This window comes from Diceros bicornis, chromosome 13, assembly GCF_020826845.1.
Source record: "Diceros bicornis minor isolate mBicDic1 chromosome 13, mDicBic1.mat.cur, whole genome shotgun sequence".
Classification (NCBI taxonomy): domain Eukaryota; kingdom Metazoa; phylum Chordata; class Mammalia; order Perissodactyla; family Rhinocerotidae; genus Diceros; species Diceros bicornis.
Window position 1 is genome coordinate 55,510,778 of NC_080752.1, and position 25,210 is coordinate 55,535,987.

The 25,210-nt window shown below is 57.7% G+C and overlaps 1 protein-coding gene across 1 annotated transcript; it reads left to right on the forward strand.

Annotated features, from left to right (window-relative positions):
* Nucleotides 1–324: 324 nt before the first annotated feature.
* On the forward strand, nucleotides 325–21,614 carry LOC131412367 (forkhead box protein O6-like). The gene is given in 4 exon segments (XM_058551951.1): nucleotides 325–360; nucleotides 1,938–2,087; nucleotides 20,172–20,405; nucleotides 20,407–21,614. Coding segments are annotated over 4 exon segments (1,464 nt in total). The 3' UTR covers nucleotides 21,451–21,614.
* Nucleotides 21,615–25,210: the final 3,596 nt, after the last annotated feature.

A 25,210-nucleotide genomic window follows, 5' to 3' on the forward strand; every position in this document is an offset into this window, starting at 1 on the left:
GATAAGATGGTAACTTGATAAGGTGATAACTTTGTTTTTGTTGAGTTCCTTAGGAATGTGATGACCCCTGAACAGAAAATCTATGCTGATAGCCATCATCAGTGAAAACTGAAAGATCTGGTGTGGCACTCCCAGTCTATAAGACCAGAAGGTCAACATTCCTAATCCCCTCCCCAGTAACCCAATGGCCTATATAACTGCTGTAAGATTTTTGTGCCCCCTTAAGATGGTTCTTTTGGACATGAGTCGGCCATCTTCCCTCTTGCTAGGAAGCTGTAATAAAAAGTCCTTTTTCTCCTACCACTTTGCCTCTTGGCTATTGGCATGTCTTTTGGCGAGCAGAAGGCCACACGTTGGGTGGTAACATCTCCACTGCAGACAGGGCGACCTTTCAAAATTGTAAGTCAAGTTGTCTTTCAGGCTTCAACCTTTCCCATCTACTTAGGATAAAATCCAGATGGTTGTCAGAATCTTGCCCCTGTTTCTTCATGGTACTTATCCCCTTCTGAATTATTTTATCGTCAGGCTGGCTGCTGGAATGTGACCTCCTTTTCCAGGGTGCATTGTAATAAAATGATTTTCCTGCAGTATAGGAGATATTATAATAAAATGATGCTCCCACAGTATAGGATGCATTGTAATAAAATGATTACACTGCTTTGTTACAATTATAGCTTTACAGGTGCTGAACATCTCACATGACATAGTCCCAAGTTTCAACAATAAGTAAAATCTACCAGATTTTGGCTAGATGGTGGAATGCATGGATGGCCTGCACTGAGGCCACCCCACTTTCCTGACTAGGGGCATGGAGTTTGGGTGGGCGTTGTTAACCTGACAGCAGGGACTCTTATTTGTAATCTGGGCTGCTGGTTTGGGCTATCAGAGCTGGCTGGCACCTGTGCTGGTCGGGAACACCAGGGGTCTGCAGCTGGGCCACGGTTGTCATCATAACTTGCTGCTGCGTGAGTTTCTCCTGGACCACCCGTGGCTGCACAGGGCCACGGGGCCCCTGTGGGGATCATCTGGACTAGCTGCCTGGCTGTTGTTGCCTGGGTGAGGGGCACAGTCTGTAGAGAAGCCTGAACTGAAACAGTTAGAAAAAACACATTACCTAGAAAACACAGATCAAGTGACATGACAAATGAATCATTCTTGGGGGTGGGCAGAGGGGTTTTAGAAAGTTAATTAGCCGGAATGCTTTTGTGAAATGTGAAAACTACCTGACATATCAAAATATGACCCCTGGTTTCTAACGAAACAAAAGAAAACTAAACCATTGTTGCTTTAAACCATTGTTGGATGCCTCTGCGGAAAAGGCGAGGGTTGATGACTGGGGACTGGTGGTAGTGGCAGTGTTCAGCTTTTAATACTATTTGGTTTTTTGAAATCTATATGCCAGTGTGATTTTGAACAAAATAAAATGTTTTTAAAGCACTGCTTTTATATGGTCACATTTTGTAGCAGTAAATAAAATAGTAAGAGCCTGACGTTTCCTCTGTTAGGAAGGTAAGTCATCACTGTCCCTAGGAGGACTTATACCTCTAGGACTCAAGGTCACTACAAGTGGGTTCTGTTTTCTTTATGCATTTCCCTAAAACTATGATGTGGCAGCTTCAGCTTCTAGGACGTACCTAAGGTTATCGGCTGAAGGAATGATCCTAGAAATGAGCTCCTTCAGTACATTTGGCACTGAGTTTGAACACGTTTGTCCAGTTTTTTCCCTGCTAGTCTAAGGATATCAAAGGTTTTCCTCAAAGTTAATTGTTTTCTGTATTATGAAAATCAAAAGAGATCCTCTAGGGCCAGCCCCAGTGGCCTAGTGGTTAAGTTTGGTGTGCTCCGCTTCGGTGGCCTGGGTTTGGTTCCTGGGTGTGCACCTACACCACTCATCTGTCAGCGGTCATGCTGTGGTGGCGGCTCACATACCAAAAAAGAGGAACCTGTCCTACGCCGACCTCATCACCAAAGCCATCGAGAGCGCCCCGGACAAGCGGCTCACGCTCTCGCAGATCTACGACTGGATGGTCCGTTACATGCCCTACTTCAAGGATAAAGGCGACAGCAACAGCTCGGCCGGCTGGAAGGTGGGGGCGTCCGGCTGTGGAGGGGGCTGGGGTCGCGGGCTGGGGCTTCCAGGCTGCTAGGTGCGTCCAGGCTCCCGTCAGGCGGTCAGAGGGAGGCCCTGGGGCACCCCCAGGGACATGGAGTGTGTGCCTAGGGCGTGGGGCCGGCCAGCAGACAGGCGCGGGCGTGCCGGAAGCAGCTGTGTGTGTGCCCTGGATGCGGGGTGGGAGGTCTGGTGGGGTGACAAGGGACTGCCGCTTTGAGGCATCTCGGAGGAGCATCCCACCCCGTCCTTGGGAGCATAGCAGAGGAGCCAATTCCCAGGCCTCGGACATGGGGGAGCCCCTCTTACCCCTGCGAGTTTGCTTTATGATACTCTTGCCCTCTCCACCAGATCACCCTCCTTAAAGAGCTGGAATAATGACTTGGGGCCAGTGACTGCTTTCCCCCCAAATCTTTCCCACTGCCCTCCCTGGAGCTGGCCCCCGGGTGAAGAGTGCGACCCTGGGCCCACAGTTCTTCCTGTGGTGCCAGGAGTTCACCCTAGGGCACCAGCCAGCCTGGGGTGGGGAACTGGTCAGGTGACCTGGGATCTGAGTTCTCCATGGGGCAGCTGCTGCCCCCTTGCCTGGATCAGCATGGTGAGCTGGTGATGACCTCTGTTGGTGTAGGGGCACGGTATTGAGGGCTGGGGATCTGTCCCTGCCCACCCCAGGCTGTCAGTCTTACACTTCTCTGGCTTTCTGAGCCCAGATGCATTTGGTGGTGCGGGGAGGGGCAGGGGCACCCCAGGGAGGCCTCAGTGCCAGCCAGTGGAAAGGGGGGCGCCATCTTGCGAGGGGACAGGGGCTTGACTGGATTGTGGCCTCCAGACCCTCCCCTGGCCATCTTGTTGGGGAATGGGGATAGTCGATGCCTTTAGGGGAGAGGAGGTTGGTGGGGGGTGCTGTGCCTGGGGCCTGTGAGCTGTCAGGCTCCCTATGGGAGAGGGGTCCCTGCAAGGGAGTCGTGCCTACGTGGAGGGAGGGGGCTGTGCGTGGTGGTGGCTGCAGACAGGGTCAGAGGAAGGAGGTGTGCCAGTGGAAGAGGGGAGGCTTGTGGATGTGGACAGCTCTAGATGCCCAGAGGCTGCTTTTTAGGGGCCGCAGTGCTCTGACCCGGGAGCCATGGCTCTCAGGCGTTGTGCTGGCAGCTTCTCTGTCTCTCTGTGGCCCCTGTGGGGTGGGGCCACAGCTTGGAGGAGCAGACATGAGTTTCCTTCCCCAGGCTTTCTCCTGTCCCCTTGGGCTCAGCCCGGGCCAGAACATTTATTCCTCCCAGCTGGGTCCTGCCCTTGGGCTTTGCTCCCTCCTCCCTCCCTGCTCCCCATGCACTGTCCCACCTTTCACTTCTCCTTGTGGATATATTCCCTGTCCTCAAGGGCACAGTTTAGATGCCTCTTCCAGGAAGCCTTCCCTTAATCCTCTTTAGCTAGCTTAGGACTCCCTCTTCTCTGGCCATCTCCCTATCTGTCATAGGTCTCATTTCCCTTCTCCACCCTGCGTTTGGAAGACAGTGGCAGTGTCAGAGCAATCTCTGTGCCCACAGCACCCAGCATAGAGCTTGACAACGAGGAGCCACCGGTGCATGTCTGGTGAAAGAGTGAAGAAATGGGTGGATCATGCAGAGGATGCTGAGACCAGGGAGGGTACTGTGGGCCAGGGTAAGCCAGGAGGGCTTCCTAGAGGAGGTGGAGCTCCAGCTGGGCTTAATAGATTAGGTATGATGGGGGAAGATGGCAAGAGGGGACGTGAGGCTGGAAGCTGGGCGAGAACTGCACTTCATTGAGGGTCTCAGGGCCAAGCCCTGTGCCAGACACCTTCAGGCATCTGTGCCAGGTGTCTCCTTTAATGCTCTCAGCAGTCCCTAAGGTGAGTTTTACCGTCACCATTACAGAACTGGGCACTGAGGCGCAGAGTGGAGGAGTGAACTGCCCAAGGTCACATAGTCAGTTGGTGGGAAAGCTGGACTCCAGTCCAGGTGTGTCTCCCTCCAAGGCCCCACAGAGCCTCTGGAATAGTATCCTGCTGGCACTGGCCGTGGGAGTGGGGCGCTGACGGCTTTTGCACAGGGGCAGGTCTAAATCCTAGAACGTGATTGGGAATGGAGACAATTTGGAGATAATTTAGTCCCATGTGTTCATTTCTCAGACTGTGAGACTGAGGCCCCGGAAGGGGATGGGACTCTTCTCAGGTCGTCAGTCAGCTGTGAGCGGCAGGCCCTGGATGACGGCCCAGGTCTCCTGCCTGCCCATTGGATGCATTTTCCACTGCACCATGCTGCTGGGGACACACTGGTTCTCCCTGTTCCCCGGGCTCAGGAAGGAAGGAGCTCTGGAAGGCTTGTCCTGGACTGGGGCATTGGAGAGGGTGCTTCAGCCTGGGGTTCCTGACTTAGGCCCTGGCAGAGACCACCCAGGCATTGGAGGAGGCTGTTCAGATGGGCCTCTCCCATCTCATGCTCTCAGTCGCTGTCCCCCTTGTACCCCACCCCCCATCCAGCTCCCCATGGAGCTTCCTCCTCGTCATTCGTGCCCCCCCTGCCGCTTGTTCCTCCATTCCCAGTCAGTCCCTCCAGGGGCCTGGTGGAGGGGCCATCTCCAACTCCCAGCCAACCTCTGGTTAGCAGGGCCTGTGGTACGCTCAGGTGCCAGGGCTGGGGCAAGGGGCCCATTGTTCCTTCCTCCCTCCCCTCTCCCACATAAGTGTTGCACTTGAATCCCCAGGGGTGTTAGACGGAGTCGGGGAACAGGGGAAGGCACTGCACCTGCCTTCAGGATGCATCAGAGCTCAGCCAGTTCCACACCCAGGCCCTGTGTTTTACAGGCAGGAAGGGCCGGGGGTGGGGGAGTGCAGGGAAGGCAGGTTAGATCCACTGGGAGCCAGGCAAGCCCTCACAGAGAAGGTGGCACTTGATCTGAGCTGCCTTCACGGGGCGGGGGGGGGGGTGCAGAATTTGAGAGAGTCTTCCAGGGGCTGTTGACTGCATATGGAAAAGCAAGGAGGTGGAATCATACATGTTGGGTTTGGGAGATGGTTGGGCGTGCCAGGCTGGAATGAGGGCTCCTAGGGATGGCAGGGAGGTGGCATGGGAAAGGCAGAGTGGGCCAGATCAGGACGGGCCGCTGTGCTTGGCCTTTGCCCTGTGGTCCCAGCTGTGGCGTGCTGCGGAGAGGAAGTGGAGGAGGCAAGGTCAGCAGCAGGCACAGGGCACTCAGCAGGCTGAAGCCTGAGGAGGGGCTGGGCTTGGTGCTGGGAACTCCACCCAAGAGGCTGGCAGTGTTACCCTCAGGGCGGAGGGTCTCTAGGCCTGGGACGGCGCTTGGACAGGAGGTCTCCCTCCCTCTGCAGTGTGCTAGTAGTGTTTATCTCCACCATCCAGGTAGAGCCTCCCACTTCCTCTCAGATGCTCCAGCCCCACCTTCCCTAGTGCTGGACTCCTCCCGGAAGCCTTCCAGGCTGCTCAGGGTCCTGGCACTCCTTCCACTTAGCGCCTCTGGAGTTGTTCTGCCTGCTTTTGTGTTTCCTGGCTGCCAGCTCCCCTGGGAGCTCCCAGGTCAGGCCTGGGCGCCTCCCATTTCTGTCCCCAGGCCTGGGGGTGGGGAGGAGCGCAGTGGATGGGGAGTTTCCCTCTCCTTCAGGGCTGGAGCAGCCTAGCTGTTGGGGGGTGGGATCTGGAGGGGTGGTGCTACCCCCATCTGGCCCAGGCTGGCCAGCAGGTCCTAGGTGGGAGGGAGGCTGGAGGGAGGGACTGATCTGAGAGGCCAGGAGGAGGGTCGTGCTACAGCCGGGCTGAGCAGTGCTTGTGAGCGCAGAGGGCTCCCCTTCTTTCCTCCCCCCAGCCTGCTCCAGCAGGGCTGCCTCCTCCTTCTTTGTCCTCCGGGGATCCCCAGCCCCAAGGGCTGGTGGGGGTTCGGGAGGAGGCGGTGTGAGCCTGGGTTGGGGGGTGTCCTCACCCCCCGCACTGCACGAGCGGAGGGCTGGCAGCTGCCCACCTCCTGGGCACGAGCCCGTGCCAGCCGCTCCTGGCACAGTTGCTGGCACGCCCGGCAGACTCCCACGGCCACCTGCTCACACCCACCCACGAGCGCTGGCGCGCTGCGGGCCCTTCAGGCTTCCTGGGCCTCCCGGCGCCCCTCCCCCGCCGCCGTGCTCCGGAGCCCCCACCCCGGTTCTCTGCGCCCCGCCGGCCCCTTCGCTCCCGCCAGCCCCACCGCCCTGGCCCCCATCCTCGCGCAACTTGGGGAGCTCAGGAGGCGGGGCGCCGGGAGGCCCCTGGGGTAGCTGTGCCGCTGTAGGGGGGAAGGGGGGACCAGGAGGCAGGCAGGCAGGCAGACAGACCGACAGACAGGGTGAGGGCCCCGCCTGCCACCTGGCGCCGCTCCAGCGGGACGATGGCGGGCAGCGCCGTGCCAGGCGGTAATTGCAGACAGACTAATTTAAAGAGATGAGACGGTTATTTTTAACTCGTGTTAAGGTAATGAACGGCGTGGGGGGGGGGGGTTGCGGGTTTGAAAGTTCAGCACCCCCCAGCCCCCACTTTCTGCGGGTTGGGGCCCCCCTCTCTGTGTGCCCTGAGGACTCCAGCTGCAGGATTCGCTGGAGTGGGGGTGCTCTACCAGAGAGGAGGGAGAGCTGGGAAGGAGATGCCCACTAGCCCAGGGCATATCCCATCAAATCCTGGCCACCATCCTTCTGGGTGGGTATTAGCATCTCTGTGTCCCAGGTGGAGAAGTGACTTGTCCTGGGGTCACATCCCTATGAAGTGGCAGGCCTGGAAATTGAACCCCCTTCTGACCCCAAAACTCAAGCTTTTTCTATACCATTGGGGCTGGAGGGGCTCTTGTGTTTGGATTTTGAAAGGGCACAGGATTATTCCTTGCAGCCCACCTTCTCCGTCCTTTGAGTGGCAGCCGGTGGTGGCCACCACATGGGGTCCTGGGGCTGTGGAAGCCCCTCTTTCTGTGTCCTCTGAGGGGAGGGGGTGGTCATGGACTGTGTGTATGGATGTGAGCCTCTGGGATATAGGTGCAGCAGCCATAGCAGGGGGAGCCCCCTCCTCACCTCACTGTCCCCCCTATTTCGTGACTGACTCACCAGCACCCTTTGCCTATCTGCAGCCTGTGGGCCTGCCTCCTAACTTGGGGGTGGTACCTGGGAAGCAGGTACACACTGGTGCCCACTCCTCCCACCTCCAAATCAGACTTTGGGTCTCTAGGGGAAGTGGGGAGTCACAGAGCCCAATACCCCCTTCCATGCCTCCTTCCTCAGCTCAGTCCCTTCTCACACACTCCCAGTGACTGAGAGCTCATGATCTCTGACCTCTGAGACTGCCCATTCTATTGCTAGACAGGTCTTAAAGTTAAGACGTCCTTCCTTCTCCCGGCAGAGGCCCATCTCCCTGGAGCATCGCTCAGGGTGTCCTAGTTCAGCCCTTTGGGGTCAGTTGGAGCTGTGGAGTTGGGAGTAGGTGAGGGGTGGACAGAGCACCTGTAGGAACTTGATCCAGGTGTGTGAGCTGGAGCAAAGCTCTTTGCATTCTGGTCCTTGGTATTCTCCCTAGTGTCCAAAGGGCCTTAACTCGGTTTCTGGTCCTTTCGGCGCTGTGACTGACAAATCCTCTGGTTCGGGAACCACGAGGGGTTAGTTGGCATGGCGGGCACAAAGTACCGATAGGACTTCTCACGGGTGGAAGCGTGTGAGTGTGGGTGTGGATGGACTTGAACTTGGGGCTCCTGCTTGGAGATGCCTACCCTGCCCATGGCGTTACCCAGGTGGCAAACGTACTCTGGGCGCAATGACAGGAGTGCTCATGGCAGTCCCAATTGGCCCCCAGAGCGGGCAGATGGGGTGTGCAGGGTGTTGGGTGGGCATTAGCTGAGGCTCTGGGGCCCGAGTAGGGCGCTCAGGGGGATAGCTGGATCTGGAGCGCCCCCCTTCCTCCTGGCACCCTGGTTACCATGGAAAGCAACTCTTGTTTGGGAGGGTTTGGCTGTTTGCTGCCATTCCCCACCCCCACCCCATATGTGGAGGTGGGAGGGGGGCCAGGTGGTGTGTGGGGGAGGGGCCTCCCACACCCTCCCCCCAGGGCCTCCCTCTTTGCAGAGAAACCTTTCTGGTCTCTAGGAGGGGTGCTTCTTGTGGGAAGGGGAACACGAATGAAGAGAATTAACGTCTGGGTGCTAGGCAGTTAGTTGGACACTTCACATAAATGCTCTCATTTCATCCTCCCTGGGTCCTGCCAGCTATGTGTTAATAGCCCCATTTTGCAGTTGAGGAAATGGAGGCCAAGAAAGATGAAGTCACTTGGCCAAGGCAGCATGGCTGGGATGAGGCCGAGCCTGGATTTAGACACAGACTTGTCTGTTTCTACCATGTTTCCCCATGTCCCGATGCTGGTGCAGTCTCAGCCCCACACACCAGCCAGCCCTCCTGCTCCAAGGCTTGCTCATGCTCCAGAACGCTCTAGGGCTCCTCAGTTCCCCTGGGAGCCAAGCAAGCCCAAACTGCTCTGTTTGGACCCCTGGGCCCTCTGCTGGCCTTGTCTAGACCCTACCCTCGCTCCCGCTTTCCCTGCAGCCTCTGATCTCAGGCCACCCTCACGTTGTCGCCTTTACACCTGGCCCTGGAGTTCTTAACCCACACCCACTGTCATTGTCACATGCTCACCAAGGCAGCTACTGACTCATGGACTGATCCCTTGGGACACCCCTCAGAAAGTAGGCGGGGTCTTGGGTGGTTGGAACAAAGACCTGCCTCCCAGGTGATTCTGGAACTCACTGTGTCTCCCTGAGAATTCCTCCCTTAAATCCTTAGTTGTTGGCAAACCTGGCTGATGATCAGAGTCACCCAGAGGCTTTAGATAATACAGGTTTCCAGTCCCCATCTCAGACCCTCTCCATCAGACTCTCAGCGGGTGGGCTTTGGAATCTATATTTTAACAGGTCTGTCTAGTCACGGGTCCGATTCTGAAGCAGTGCCTTAGATGGTAGCGTCTCAGGCTCCACTTGTCCCTCCCTTCCGCTGCCCCCAGTGTGGACCAGCTTCTTCTCCAAGCAGGCTGCCCAGGTTGAGCCCACTCCTCTCCTGCTCGCTCTTTTTGGATCCTCCAGAGACTTGAACCCCATGCAGACAGCTTGAAGGGACTGACCCCCATCCCCAACACATTCACTCATCCCTCACGTCTTAGGAATCGCGCCATATAGAATGTGGATGGAGAGAATGCAGCTGGCAGCCAGGGCTGATACGCTGTGCCACTCAGAGCCTCTGGCCACAGGAGGGAGGGGAATTGATGGTGTAAATTCTCAGGAAGCCTCTCTGCACCTAGAAAGGTGAGGAAACTGAACGTCACAGCCCCTGCTCTCTGAGGGCTCCCCATCTGGTGAGGAGACGTGAGCACGTGTACAGTGCAGTGCTGTTCCTACAGGATCCAGTCCAGGGGCTTCAGCGTGACACTCAAGGCCTTGGCCACCTGGCACCAGTCAGCCTCTCCAGCCACATCACTCACCGTCTTCTGACCCTTGCTGTAGCCACACTGCACTCTTCCAGCTCAGGATTCAATCGCCTTATGCCATTACGTCCATGCTTTCCTTGAATTCTCATAGCAACCCTGTGAGGCTGGTACTGTTACTGTCCCCGTTTTGCAGATGAGGAAACTAAGGCTGAGAGAAATAAAGTGGCTTTCACAGTATCCCACTGTAAGTGACAGAAATGAAACTCCCCAGGGCTAACTCCTGCCTAGCCCATTGCTCTGGCCAAGACATTCCAAGCTGGCCTCCGCTTCCACCCCTGTCTCCAGCCCCATCATTGCCTCTCTGCTCTCCCTTGGAGTTTGGCCCTGAGGCTTCCAGCCTGGGGCGTGGCTCTGGGGTCCTTGGCTCCCTTTCTCAGAGAGCTCCCTGAAAACAGGGCCTGACCAGCCTGATATTGTCCCACACTGCACCCCCCTCCCCAACCCCATCTGTAGGCCCCAAGGCTGATGGCAGCTTCCTCCCTCCAGGCCTACACCCATTGGGCACCAACTGCAGTGCTGCTCAGGGGAACGGGACTGGCTCCCTGACTTTGAGGTGCCCACAAGTCAAGCTGGGGAGATAAGATGAGGACTCCAGATTTTGATTCAGGATAAAGACTGCTCAGGGTCACGGTGGAAGGCCAGATAATGATCTATAGGTGTTTGGAGGTAGAGGAAGGGAACCAGATAAAGGAAGTCAACCCTCAGGACTCTTTAGGAGCCCCACAGAGTCTGGCTGTGTTGGCCAGAGCCCACCAGGACTTGAGGCTGGAGAAGCAAGCAGAGGCCTGACAGTTAGTGGCCTTGAATGCCAAGCTGGGGAGCTGGCACTCCAAGCTGTAGGGGATGGGGAATTACTCTGGCAGAAAAATCCCTTGACGGTGGTGTGGAGGGTGGACGAGGGGAGAGGCGGGCGCTGGCACCCAGTGTGGGCCTGGTAGTGGGGTCCAGGGGAGAAGATGAGCCCGAGAGAGGGTGGAGGCCCAAAGAGTCCTAGATGCCAGGCCTGAGGTGCCATTCAGCACCCTTTGGTGCTTCAAGGATCCCGGAGGTGAGGCAGAGTGGTGTTAGGGGTCTTGGACACAGGCAGGGAGGAGCTGATCATAGCTCTGTCACTCACCCTGTGTGTGGCCTTGGGCAACTGTCCCCAAGATATCAGGAAATAACATGACGGTTATTCATTGCTCTGGGAAAGGAAAGGAACCAGCACTGCTGTGTCAGGTGGGGGTCCCTGGGCCCTGATCCCTAAAAGACACTGACTTGTGCGTGTTGCGGGAAAGGGGGTCCTTCCTCTAATGCCTCCCTTTCTGTCCCTAAGGTGTCAGATATTCAGGATGTCCAAGCTTTGTCCTGCCCTTAGGTTGACCCGCTGCTTTCTAGCCTCCAGAGCCTTCCCCATGGCCTTGGGAGGCAAGCAGCCAGGTTTTAGGCTCTGTATTTTTAGAGATAAAGGCAGTGATTTGCTCAAGGTCACCCTTGAACCCAGGGCTGCCTGCCCCTGGGTGCCTGCTGCCCTTTGCCCATTGGGAGGCTGTGTGACCTTGGGCATGGCCCTTCCCTCTCTGGCTGAGTCCTATCTAGAGATCTGAATTCCCCTCCCCCAAGACTCTGGGAAGCTGTGATGCCTTCTCCACCCCTCCTGTCCCCTCCCCCTGTCCTCGTCTGGCCTTGCCTCCTCTGTAACCTGAGCTGGGGCTGTGGGGGAAGGGGCTTGCCCTCTGCCAGAGGCACCTGCCAGCTGAGCAGATGTGAGGGGATGGAGGCCCCCTCCTCCCCCAGGGCATCTCCGGCTCTTAGCCTGGCCAGGCTGGGGCTGGGAAGGCAGTGCTCAGTACACCTAGCCCTGGCCCCTGGCCTCTGGACCCAGAACTTGCCCTGAGCACTTGTCCCTTTTCAGCGGACATTCGTGCTCCAACATGTCCTGCAAGGACCTCTCAGTATCCAGGAGAAGACAGATGGCAGATGAGGGCTGGTGCCCAGTTTGGGTGGGCTGCCCTGGGCTCCTGGAGCCCCTTGGCATGGGGACAGAGGGCCAAGGGCGGCCCCTGGGGCAAGGCCAGTGTCTGCGCGGGTGGCCATGCCCCTGGGAGAGCAGATGGCTCTCTTGGCACCACGCCCATTCTGCCTTTTTTCCCCTCAGGAGCCGGCCTGCAGGGCTGGGGCACAGCTGCTGGGCCCTCCCCAGAGCCAGGCCCAGGGCAGGGCTGGGTGAGGTCACCGCAGCTGCTCCAGGCCTAGGGCAGGGGTGTGGGGAGGTGCGGCCTGAGGGAGGGAGGGGGCTCCGACTGAGAAGAGACAGGGAGAAGCCTGAATGGCTTTGCATTTAGGGATCCCCTTTAATCCCAGATGAAGGAGGAAAGAGTGTGGAGGTGTGGCTGAGCCATTGCGGACAGCCCCCACCCCCACCCCAGGCCCACCCTGGAGCTTCTGCCAGGCCTGGGCTCCTCCCTAGAGGCATCTCAGGGTGGGAGGAAGAGCAAGGGCCCTGGGTGTGAATTCCTGCACCACCACTTACACGACGTGACCTTGGGCAGGTCAGTTTGTCTCTTGGAGCCTCAGTTGCTCGTCTGTAAAATAGGGATAATAAACCAGCTCGGAGGGTTGTCACAAAGACTCAATAGGGTTTTAATTGCTGAGTGCCAGCACAGTGCATGGCACCTGGTGAACGCTCAGTAAATGGTAGTTTCTTTGCTTCCTCACTTGGCTGGATTCTCTGGAGGAGCCAGGAAGTGCTGAGGAAAAGGAGGGAGGTGGCAGAGGCAGCAGGAACGGGAGGGGAGACCAGGATGGAGGAGGCAAGGCCTGGAGCTCTGGCCTGAGGTTTTGCTGAACAGAAACTGCACAGAATTGCCAGGCCTGAGTGGTTTGTGGCTGCTGAGAGCTCCATCCTATGGTTGACTGAATGTGAGCCAAGGGTTGCCCCAGAAAGTTCACGTGGGGAGGCAGACTCATAGACAGTTATACTCCAGTGTGCAGTTAGATTTCTGTAGTAGCACTGACGTGGGAGCAGCTATCTTTGGGGCTTGCAGAGGGCGCTAGGAAGATGCCACAGAGCTAGCCTTGTTGGAGCAGCAGGAACTGGTGGAGCAGAGAGGGAGGGAAGGGCAAAGGGAACAGAGTGCAAAGGCATGGAGGTGTGAGACATCCAGGGTGGCTGGAGCCCCAGATGGGCTTAAGGGAATGGAGGTGATGAGGCTGGAGAGCGTCAGAGGGCTCTTGAGTATCAGTCTGGAGTTGGACCCAAGCCTGTGGGTGATGAGCAGCCACAGGCTTTTGAGGGAAGAGCTCGGACTTCTGCTGCTGCTTTGTTTGCTGCCCAGGCTGGGTGTGTGGGCTCTGCTGTCTCTGGGGTAGGGGTGGGGGATGCCAGGGCCTATCCCTTGAACTCATGCCTTGCTTGGGACATTTGGTTCCCCCTACCCCCTGGCTGCCCACTTCTGTTCCACTGCTGACCCCAAGCTCACCCACCTGTTGACACCTGCGGCCCTGATGCCACCACCTGCCCTTCTACCCCTCCTCCACTACAGACACTAGTACCAAGGATTTGCACGTGGCCTCAGGCCCTTGAGGTCATCCAGGTCACCCTTTCTGCCAGGTGAAGCACCACAGCTTCACCTCAGGCAGCAGAGCAAGTGACCCCCGGAGAGTCTGTGGCTCTGTCTGAGACAGGTGTGTGTTCCTGGGCCAGACTGGGGCCCCAGAGTGGGGTTGGGGTAAGGGGTGGGACAGGGGCTGCTCTTGGGGCTCTGAGACAGGGAGGGGTTGAGGTTCATGACATGTGGGATCTCATCCATGGATGTTGGGATTGTTACCTTCTTTTCCAGGGGAGGCCCAAGGTTCCATGGGTGAAGCTGGAATTTCAGCCACTGCCCTGGACCTTTGTTCCTGCAGGAAGGGAGGGAAGGAAGGAGGGAGAGACGAAATGGGAGTCATGGTGGGGATCCAGCGCTCACATAGCCCCACAGGTGGTGTCTGCTCAGGGAGGCATTAAAGGGAGGAGCTAGATCATCATCCCCATGGGGTAGGCAGGTCAACTTCCTGAGGGAGGGGCTGGGCTGAACCTTGGACAGTGATAGAACCTGGAGAGGTGTCCATACCTGGCTTCGGGCTTGAATGGATGGACACAAGACCCGGGACTGAACTGGGAGGGTCCTGGAACCGCCTGGTGCCAGGGAGGCCAGGAGGTAGCACAGGGCTTGTGGTGGGTGAGGGGCACAAGACTTGGGTCTCCTGTCTCTTATGAAAGCCAGGAAGCTTGGGCTTGAGAACCAAGGCAGGGATGGACACTGAGGTGGGCAGGGGGGCAGTGTCCCCCGTCACACTGAGACCCAGACCTGGCTCCATCACTTCCCAGCTTCACGGCCTCAGGAGTCATTTAATCCACCTGAGCCTCAGTTTCCCCCCTTTGTAAAGTAGCACTACCTATTTGCAGGGCAGTTATCAGGATTAAAAGAAGAAATGTATCAAAGAACCTAGCCTGGGTCTGTCATACTGTAAGTGGTGCCCTTCTCCTGCCTCAGTATTTGAAGCACGTGGCGGTGGTGTGCTAGAGCTGGCTTCCACTGGCTCATGAGAGCCGATCGTGCACACTTCTTCCCAGTTCTGCGCTCAGTGACGTCATGCTGGCAGCTTAAAATTGGCTACGATGGCAGTATCCATGCCACAGAAATCAGCAACAGCTACAAATCAAATCCTGGAGAGCTGGAGGAAATCCATCCTGTGGGCCCTCTTTAGCCCTAGAGGGGACAAAACGGGAGGTGGGGCAATGGTGGAGCACTGGCTGGGCCACGCAACCTAGAACTCAAAGGCTGTGGGCCCTTTTGGGCCTGGGGAGATTGGACATAGTCATAGCAGGAGACAGCAAATGGTGGAACCCCTTTCCTCTCCACACTCCCCTCTCCCCACCTAGAGATCTGGTGGGCTCTGGCTGGAAAAGTAAGATTGGATGAGGCTGAGCTATCAGAGAATGAAGCTGTACTGGGAGGAGAAATGAGGTTGTACTGGAAGATAAACAAGGTTGTACTGTCAGGGAATGAGGTGGTACTTGGAGGCAAGGTGAGGCTGCATTGTTAGATAAATGAGGTTGTACTGTCGGGATGAAGTGTACTTGTAGGAGAGATGACGTCCTGCTGGATCAGTCAGGTTGCACTGTCAGAGAACACAGCCACACCACAGGAGGAAGGAGAGCCTCCGACTTGGAGAATAAATGAGGGTGTCCTGCTGGATAAATGAGGGGGCCCGTCAGGTGAATGGAGTGCTGTTAGCAAATGAGGTTGTACTTGCTGGATAAATGGGACTGGTGTGCTGGATAAATGGGGTTGTGCTGTCAGATGAATGCATTACTGCTCGTGGGCGAAGGGTGTCCTGGGAATAGATGGGGTTGTCTTGCTGGATAGATGAGGTGCGCCATCAAATGGATCAGACCCTGTCCAGGAGGGAAGCACGGTCAGCAAGGATGAGGTTATTCTGTTCCCACTGGGGCTCATGGAGTGTCTTCTCGCCCAGGTGGTACAGTCTGTAAGAAACCTTGGCCCCAGCAAGCCCTAGGTTACTCAGGTCTATCTGGGGAGCAGGAGGGAGCAAGGTGGGGGGCTGGGGTGGGCAGCTGCATTGTTCACCCTCTGAGGCCTTCTTCCCCTCTCACAGAATCCCTCACTGCTCTCTGCGGTTCCATCTGTGGATCACACTGTTCCTGACTTCCTCCACCCCATGCTTACCTCTCCTTCTGACTATGTTCCCTTCTCTCAGCCCAGTTTGGAGAAGCTCATATCATGTGCCAGCTACTCTGCCCAGTCTCATTAATTCTCCCTGCAACACAGTATTCCCCCTTTACTCTCTCATTCATTCATTCATTCCTTTGACATTTAGTAAACGCCTAGTATGTATCAAACACATGGAGTACAGTAAAAAATGGACAAAAATCCCTCATGAAATAGTGAAACCAGACAATAAATAATAAATACAGAATATAAATACATTATATATTTATATATAACATATATTAATTTATTAATTCATATATATATAAATTAAATATTCATTTAGACAGTGATAATTGCTTTAGAAAAATGTAGAGCAAGGTAAGGGGGCCCAGAAATGGCAGGGAAGAGGAGCAGTTGTTAAGAGTGGTCGGGATGGGCCTCGTTGCAGAAGGTGACATCTGAAGAAAGACTTGAAGGAGATGAGAGATCGACGTGGGTGTCTGGGCGCCCAGTGTTTCTCTGAGACAGAGGCCCCAAGGTGCGACCATGTCTCGCAGCTTCAGAGCAGGAGGGAGGGATCCAGCATTTAGGGGAGGAGTCTGAGAGGTCATGGAGGGGCTGTGGGCTATGGCAAGGCCTCTGTTCTTTACTCTGAGTGAGATGGGGGCGTCAGAGGGTTCTGGGCAGGACTGGACGTGATCCGGGTTATTTGAAGGACCACTCTGGCTGGCGCGTGGTGGAGGGCTGCAGGGGAGCAAGGGTGGAAGCAGGTAGCTGTGTGAGGAGATGGAAGTTCAAAGCATCTTGCCCCAGGGTCGCACTGCTTGTGAGTGTTGGAGCCAAAACTGGGATCCGCAGCCAACACCAGAGCGCATGCGCTTTGCCCTGCGCCAGCCTCCTCTCCCTGGTGGGTGAGGCCCCAGGGGACTGGCCTCCCTGGCCCAGGTTCTGAGGGAGAGTGGGATGGGTGTGGAATGTAACCCACTCTCCGTTCCCTCTGCCCGCTGAGGGTCTCCTGAGGCCCTGAATCAGGAAGGTCTATCTCCTCTGGGAACCTGCCCCAGGCCTGCATGGAGGTATGGGAGATGGGAGGCCCCAGAAGTCGGGCCCAGCTCTGGGCACCAGGGGAGCGCGGGCATGCTGGGGCCGGGCTGTGGTGGCGGGTTGCTAGGCGACTCCGAGAGGGAGCCCTGGTTACTGCTGCCTGGCAGAAGCATCTCCCTCCTCTGCCTCCCTCACCTCCTCTGTGGCCTCTGGCCTCCCAGGAGGCCTTGTGGGTGAATTGTGATCTGCGCTTGCCATTGGATGTTGGCCGGGAGGTCTGATCGGTACCAGGTGGCTGGGCTCTGAGGAGCCAGCCTGGGCTGCAGGGCCTGGGCTTCCCTCGTGGGGCACAGCCCTGGTGTACACCTGGTGCAGAGCCTGGCTCAGCAGTGAGGGCCTAGGTCCTTGTGCAGCTCTGGGCCACCTCCCTGGGTGACCCTGGACAAGGTATCGCCCTCCTCTAGGCCTCCTCTCTGCCCCATCCATCTGGCCAGCAGAATCTCTCCCCAGGGGCCTGGTTTTCTGTGCGAGTGCAAGGGAGGGTGCTGAGCCGGCAGGGCCTCAGGTGCCCCCACCCCCACTCCCTGATGGCTTGAGTGTGCAACACTCAAGTTTTGCATTAGATTCCATTAACTGAAAGAGTTCCACTACTTTGAAAAAAAGTTTGAAAACCTCTGGGCTGGATGATTCTAAGAACTTTCAGTGTCAAATCCAAAAGGTCCCCAGAGTACAGATGGCCCATCTCATCAGTTTACTGGTAGGGAAACTGAGGCTGGAGAGAAGGAGGGACTTGCCCCAGGTCAGGCTTGGTGGAATGGATCAATCCCCAGGCTGAGGGTCAGGGGGCTTGGGCCCGAATCCCTGCTCTACCACCAGGTCCTGGGTGACCTTGGGCAAATCCTTTCTTCTCTCTGGTTTGGACCAGCCATTGTTTCAGGCTGGGGCTCAAGCTCCCAGGGGTACCTGGCTGGGCAGGAAACAGAGTGGGGAAGGATGCAAACCTTCCTAGGCTCAGAACATGTGCTCTTGGTAAAAATCTAAAACATTATTTTTATATTCAGAAAATTTGGACGTATTATGAAGTACAATTCAAAATTCACTTGAACTCTACAAACGAATCACAAGACATATAGGAAATTTTGACCTTGTGATATGTCCCCAGTCTTTCCATGCTGCCAGCTTCTAGGGATAGTTTACATGGAAAGTTTGAGAAGCACTGGAGTACTGGCTTCCTAAGATTCTTTGGAAATTCTCTGACTCGTTTCTCTCTCCCGTGGTGGAATGTGATGTCCTTTAGACTCAGGGTGAGATTAACCTGAAATCAATACCTGGCTCTGCCACTTAAACTGTGTGACCTTGGCAACTTAAGTTAACCTCTCTGAGCCTCACTATCCTCATCCTTAGATAGGGATCACAATCCCTGACTTGTATGGAGTTTGACAGACTGATCACGTGAGATAAAGTAGTTTAACGCTTATACGTCTGAACAGGCAGGTTCTGAGTAGGTGCTGGTACTTGGCAATGTCCTTCCTCCTTCCCCCCCAGCACTCAGAACCAGGCTGGCACATAGGGACATTGATAAAGACGTGTTGCCTTACTGACCTCCAGGTGGAGAAGCCGGGAGGTGGAGCTTCTGGGAAGCCAGAGAGTTCCATAGGGGAGAAGAACTGAGGCCTCCTAGTCCCCTGAACACAGGTGTGAGGGAGGGGCTGGGGAGCCAGGTGCAGGGGCGGGAGCAGGAAGGGGGTATCTAATTGAGGGAGCACCACTCCCTGGGGGTCCAGCTCCCCTCCTCTCAGGGCCCCAGGAGAAGCCAGGCAGGGCAACGCTTGGAGGGGCCTTGGAGCCCCAGCTGTCACCTCCTTAGACCAGAAAGTGCCAGAGATAGGGAGCCTGGGCCCTGAAGAGTCAGGGCAGTACCTGGAGCTGGGGGTGAGGGGTGGGAGCATACCCTGGGCAGCAGAAAGGACCCCTCCTCCTGGAGACTGGTGGGAAGGAGGCGGGAGGGAGAGCCCTCATGGATCAGTGGTTATGGTTACAGGTGGATTAATGAGTTAAGAGCAGGTCCATGAGCTGGGCAGATCTGGATGGAGTGGTACCTAGCACTGCTGCCTGTGGGACTGTGGGCAAGTTACATCATGCCTCTGGGCCTCCGCTCCCTGGTACATGAGATGGGGTAATGCCAGCTTCCCCGGGTTGTTAGTGCCCAGCACAGTTATGCTCAGGGTATGATATTAAGGAGGTAGAGACAGAGCAGGTCTGTTGGGTGACCTAAGAGGTGAGGTCTTCTGGCCAGAGTGAGGGATTTAACCAACGTCTATGAGCACCTGGTGGGTTCACCAAACACTTACCCACACACATTATCTCAGGTAATGATCTAACAGCCTTCGAAAGTGGTTATTGAATGTTGCCCATTTTTTTCAGAGTTCACTGAGGCTCATAAGAGATTGAGTCAGCAGCCCATGGTCACATAGCTAGGTGGCTGAAAAGAGCCAGGCATCCTGCCCAGCCCTTCTGATACCCAAGCCCATGCTGTTTCTGCAGCAGTTACTAAGCTGGGAGGTCAAGGCCACCAGGTGGGAGGTCCCAGTGGTGGGGCGTGGCAGGCCCAGCAGAAGTCCTACTCCTCCAGGTTCCTGAGGGGAGCCAGGTCAGTGGAGCTGTGGACTCCCCTGCCTTCTTGGCAAAAGCAGGCAGTGTCATGGGGATCACTAGAGACTGGCAGAGTAGAAATTTAGAAGAGGATATGCAGGGGTGGCAAAAAGGAAGCTCAGGGAAGTAGGAAGGAACAGCAGAAAGGGCCATGGAGCCTTGGGCAAGCCACTTCACCTCCTGAGCCTTGGTCTTCTTGTCTGTAAATGGGGATTACGCCACCTGCTTTGTGGGGATTTTGTGAAGGCTCCACGGAAGGGGCTTTGAGGGCAGAGCTACTCTGCTTCAGGTGGGTCAGGAGGGAAGGGTGGGCTGCAGCCCAAAGGGCAGGCTGGAGAGCTAGGCTGGCCTGAAGGTGGGCACCAAGCAGAGGTGGGGTCTGAGGTCTCCACGGCCAGTGGATGTGTTTTGAGGGGCTTGCTGGGATCCACGTCCTCTGTGGAGGTCCCAGGAGCTCAGAGGAGTTGGGGGAAATCTCTGCATAGTCTCGGGCCTATAGCCACCTTGGGGACCCCCAGCTTATTCTGCTTTCCCTGGCCAGGCCCTCCCAGCAAAGGGTTAACAGTCTTCTCTACCTGCAGTTGCATTTTAAAGACACGAAATTAAAGCAGGTAATTTATTCTCCCCACACATGAAAGAGCAATTAGTTCTAAACAGGGCTTAATCAGTCACCGAGAGATTGATTTCTGGAGCCCTGGGTTTTCGGGCTCCTGGCACCATGCCAGGCTGGGGAGGGAGGGGGGCAGACAAATGAGCCGCAGCGGCATGAGCCCTTACATAATCTGCCCGGGGGCCCTGGCAGGCTGGCCAGCTCCAGGCGGCGCTGGGCTGAGCTGGGGAGACAGGGTCCTGCTCCCCTGCTGCAGGCCCCTTAAGAGTCGCCCTCAGGTTCGCCCATGCTTCCCGGGAAAGGCCAGGCCCAAGGCTCGGGTCCCACCCTCTGGGCAGTGCCTGTGGGGAGCGGGGGAGAGGATGGGTGTTCGGGTTAGTCCGACCTGGGGACTTACACCTGTTCCCCCAACTCCATTGCCCCCTTCTCCCTTCTGGCTCTCTCCTTTCTCATCCTCTCACCTCCTTCTCTGTTTTCTCCCCCATCCCCGTTCCCCACGGCCTCCTCACTTCCCACTCCCCCACCCATGTCCTTGTCTCCGGCCACAGAACTCCATCCGGCACAACCTGTCGCTGCACACCCGTTTCATCCGCGTGCAGAACGAGGGCACCGGCAAGAGCTCGTGGTGGATGCTGAACCCCGAGGGCAGAAAGACGGGCAAGACCCCGCGGCGCAGGGCCACGTCCATGGACAACGGGGCCAAGTTCCTGTGCATCAAAGGCAAGGCAAGCAAGAAGCAGCAGCTGCAGGCACCTGAGCGAAGCCCCGACGACAGCCCCCCTGAGCGCACCAGCCCCGGGGCCCTTGCCTGCCGCGGCCAAGTGGGCCACCAGCCCGGCCTCACACGCCAGCGACGACTATGAGGCGCGGGCCGACTTCCGCGGTGGCGGGAGACCCCTGCTAGGGGAGGCGGCCGAATTGGAGGACGACGAGGCCCTGGAGGCCCTGGCGCCATCGTCGCCGCTCATGTACCCGAGCCCGGCGAGCGCGCTGTCGCCCGCGCTGGGTGCGCGCTGCCCGGGGGAGCTGCCCCGCCTGGCCGAGCTGGGAGGCCCGCTGGGTCTGCACGGCGGCGGCGGCGGCGGCGCGGGGCTGCCCGAGGCCCTGCTGGACGGCGCGCAGGACGCGTACGGGCCGCGGGCCCGCGCCGGGACGCCCGCCTACTTCGGGGGCTGCAAGAGCGGTGCTTACGGCGGGGGCGGGGGCGGGGGCTTCGGGCCGCCGGCGTTGGGCGCGCTGCGCCGCCTGCCCATGCAGACCATCCAGGAGAACAAGCAGGCCAGCTTCGCGCCGGCGGCCGCGCCCTTCCGCCCCGGGGCGCTGTCCGCGCTGCTGCCGCCGCCGCCGCCCGCGCCCAGGCCCGGCCCGGTGCTGGGAGCGCCCGGGGAGCTGGCGCTGGCGGGCGCGCCCGCCGCCTACCCGGGCAAGGGGGCGGCCCCATACGCGCCGCCTGTGCCCTCGCGCAGTGCCTTAGCCCACCCCATCAGCCTTATGACGCTGCCCGGCGAGGCGGGCGCCCCGGGCCTGGCGCCGCCGGGCCATGCGGCCGCCTTCGGGGCCCCGCGCGGCGGCCTCCTGCTGGACGCGCTGCCCGGGCCGTACGCGGCCGCCGCTGCCCGGCCGCTGGGTGCCGCGCCCGACCGCTTCCCGGCCGACCTGGACCTCGACATGTTCAGCGGGAGCCTCGAGTGCGACGTCGAGTCCATCATCCTCAACGACTTCATGGACAGCGACGAAATGGACTTCAACTTCGACTCGGCCCTGCCTCCGCCGCCGCCCGGCCTGGCCGGGGCCCCGCCCCCCAACCAGAGCTGGGTGCCGGGCTGAGGGCCGCTTCCCGCGCCCCGGGTGCCTGCCCCGCCCCAAGGGGCCTCTGTCTTCCCATCCTGATCCCCGGGACCCCACCCCCGATTCCAGCTCCGCGGGAGGATCCAGGAGGCAGCCCCAGCCCAGCTAGAGACATCCCTCAGAAGTTGACCGCTGAAGGAAGTGGTGGGGAGGGGCTGGGGCACCCCTCCACTGCTGCCCAAACTCCTGAGACCCACTCCTTCCCCCGGGGGCAGGAAGTCTGGGAGTGGAGGCCGAATTCCGGGCTGGGTGGAACGGCGAGGAGCGAGGTGGGCCGCGCTGGTCGGGGAAGCCAACCGGGAGATGGGGCGGGGGGCGTCTCCGAATCTTCAGTTTCATTTGTGGGGCCCTCGCCATGACGAATCGCCCACCCCAAACTGCGGTCTGGTTCTCAATTGACACTTTCCTACTGGTCTTAGCCTCACCCACCCCAAGCCAGCAATCCCCTCCGGAAAATACACTCACACCTACCTGCTGTTCACCCTGAGCTGTCCTCTTTCAGCCCTAAACCACCTCCCACCGCCAGGGTTCAGCCCCTCCCACCCATCCTTGCCGGCCCCAGCTTCTCCCCTCCTCCGTCGGAGTCAATCCCTCTTTCCGACCTCCCCATCACCCGCTAGTGCTGGTCTCAGTCTCTCCAGCGGGCCTCAGCTCCCATCCACCCCACAACCGACACCCCTTTCTCTGTGCCAGTGCTGGCTCCTCTCTCCCATATTTATAAGTGTCCGGTCGGGGCGGGCTGTGGGCGCGGCGTCCCTGGCGCGTGTCGTAGGCAGTGTACCGTGGCCGTGCCGTCAGCGTGTGCGTGTGCGTGTGTGCCGTGTCGAGGCCGTGTAGAGTGCATTGTACAGCATATTTTCATGGATAAAATTGTTTTAAATATTTCCCGCGCCTTGGGCTAGCAGGGGGCGTAGCAGCAGAGGAGAAGAATTGGCAGGGATCATGGGGACGGAGTGTCCCTGTGCCTGAGCCCCTACTGTGGCTTTGCCTCTGAGTATGTGTCAGCATTCACTACGTCTGTCTGCTCAACACACATTGGTTAAGGGCCTAGTGAGTTCCGGACGCTGGAGATGTGCCTGTGTGGAGCTCTGCACCTGTTTCCGTGAACATGTGCATGCAGGAAGTTTCTGGTTTGGCGAAATTCTGTCCTGAATAAGCCTCAGAGATTGGAAGAGAAGGCACAGATATTTACTGAGAACCTGTTAGTGTCAGGTCATGTATTAGGCACGATTTTTGTTCCCGATATACAGATGAGAAAAAGGTCCGAGAGGGACAATGGCTTGGGAAGGCAAGGTGGGGTGGAAAGGAGGCCTTTGAAGGCACACAGACATCTATTTGAATCCGTTCCCGGCGGTTTACTGGCTGTGTGACCATGGGCAAGTTTTTAAGCTCTGTAGCCTTGCTTTCCTGGTCTAGACCACAGGATAGTAGCACTGATTGCATGGATTTCTTCTAAGGAGTAAAGGAGAAAAGGTATGTAATGTGCTCAGCAGTGGTCCCGCACTCATTCATTCATTCATCCACAGAAGATTTAGTGACCAACTGTTATGTGCCAGGTCTTATACCAAGCACTGGGGCTGCCACAGAGAACACCACAGGCACAGTCTCTCCCCTCAAGGAACTTCGAGGCTCGAGGGGGACGTGGATGAGTAAAGAGGCGATTGCAGGTCAGAGCTGGAATGAAGGGAGGAGCCAGAGGGCTGCTGTGGGAACGAATGACACGCTGCACCCATCCCAGGCTTGAGGAGTCAGGGAAGGTGCCTGGAGGGGGTGCTGTCTCAGCTGAGCCTTGAAGGATGAGTTGGCCTTGGGAAGGGGAGGGATTCAGACAGAGGGAACGGCATGGTCAGAGGCCCGGAATCAAGAGATCATATGGGTTCCAGAACCAAAGGCAGTTTAGTGTGATGGAAACTCAGAGATAGAAAGGTTACTGATGACAGGGAGGCAAATGGGCTGGAGGGAGCAACAGTGGGAGGGAGTCAGTGGCCAGGCCAGAGGTGCTGGTGGTGACTGAAACCAGGAGGGATATGGGAGGGCAGTGGGGCTGGAGCGGAAAGGAAGAGGTCACATATATTTTGGATGTGGGGTCATTGGGACTTTGTTGTGGATTGGACATGGGGGATGAGGGAGAAGGAAGAGTTGAGTGATACCTGGTTTCGAGTTGGTGACCTGGGCAGACAGAGCCCTTCCCTGAGATGGGGAACATCCCAGCAGGAGGAGCCCCGGGGAAGCTGGTGCGTTCAGCCTCAGACAGGCTCAATTTGAGTTGGGTACTACGGGAACCAGTGGGATGTGGGAGGGGTGTTCAGGAGCATGTATATTGTGTGAATGGCATTGGCCCTGGCATTGGCCGACATGGTAGCCTGGAGATGTCCCCCTGGGTAGTGAGGTCAGAAGCCCAGGAAGGTGTCTGGGCTGGAGAGGCTCAGAGAACCAAGGGCACAGAGGCTGTCATGGAGGTGTTGGGAGTGGCCTGGGGGTGGTGCAGAATGGGAAGAACAGGGGATCCAGGTCTGATTGCATGGATACCTTAGCACACCTTGGCACAGGAAGAGGAACCCACTGGTTGAGAGGGAGCCGCCGGACTGAGGAGAAGGAAAACCAGGACACTGTGAGCTCCTAGAATCTGTGCAAAGAGCATGGTCCTAGAAAGGAATGCCCAGTGCTCTTACCCGCAGAGCCTCACTTTCTTGTTCTGGGAGATGGGACAGTAGCACCTGTCTCAGATTTGTTTTGAAGAGCAAATAAGATTGGAATTATTCTCTGAGGTCACACAGCTGGCAGGGAGCAGAGCCGGGTTCCTGCCCGCACTGTGGACCTCCAATGCCCAGGCTCTCCTGCAGCCTCCAATGCCTCTGGGGAGGTGGCTGTGACCACAAGAGCAAACGAGCTCTGAGCCAGCAGGACATGTACAGGACTTAAAGGTGGAGGGCGAGACCTCACTGTGGGGTGTGGTAGCTGTCCCTGCCGGGTGGGGAGCACAGAGAGGCTGACAGATCCTCCCCTGGGACAGATGCCCCAGCCCCACCCCACAATCAGACTCCGGATGGTCCAGCTGGGTCTGGGCTCCATATGGGCTGCAAAGCTGCCCCCACCCTAGGCTGACCGAGGGTGGGCTGCTGGTGTGCATGTGCAGGTCTGTGTGTGTCCATGTAGCCCCATGTGCCTCTGCCTGTGTGGGCCTGTGTGTGTGTGTGTGAGTGTGCTGGGAGGGGGGCAGGCTGAGTGATGGTTGGAGCCTCCCTGTCTGAGTACGCACATGCCTGAGCGTGTGTGTGTGTGTGTGTGTGTGTCTATTGAGAATGACAGTGTATCCATCTCTGAGTAGGCTCACATGTGTGCCCGGGGCTGTGGAGTCCATGCTTGTGTGAGTTGTGTGTGCTGCATGCCTTCCTCTCTGGGTGTGTCTGCCTTTCTTGGCGCACACGTCTCTCCGGGTGCACCAGAGCTGGTGTTCCCCTGCCAGGAGTGTCTTCTGGGCTGCTCTGCGGAGGAAGAGGAGGGGAGCAGAGGGACACTCCCAACCCTGGGATGTGGCCAGGCTTATGAGCAGGGAGCAGTGAAACCACCTCAGAGTAACGACTGAGCTCTGCCCGGCTCAGGCCAGTGGTAATTCTAGAGAGAGCTTCTGTCCTGCTGAGCCCCATCGGGAGAAAGGGGGCAACACCCCTGCAGCTGGGGGTCTGCGACTGGCCCTTCCCCACCAGCCTTGAGCCCAGCAGACGAGCCCCCCTCCACG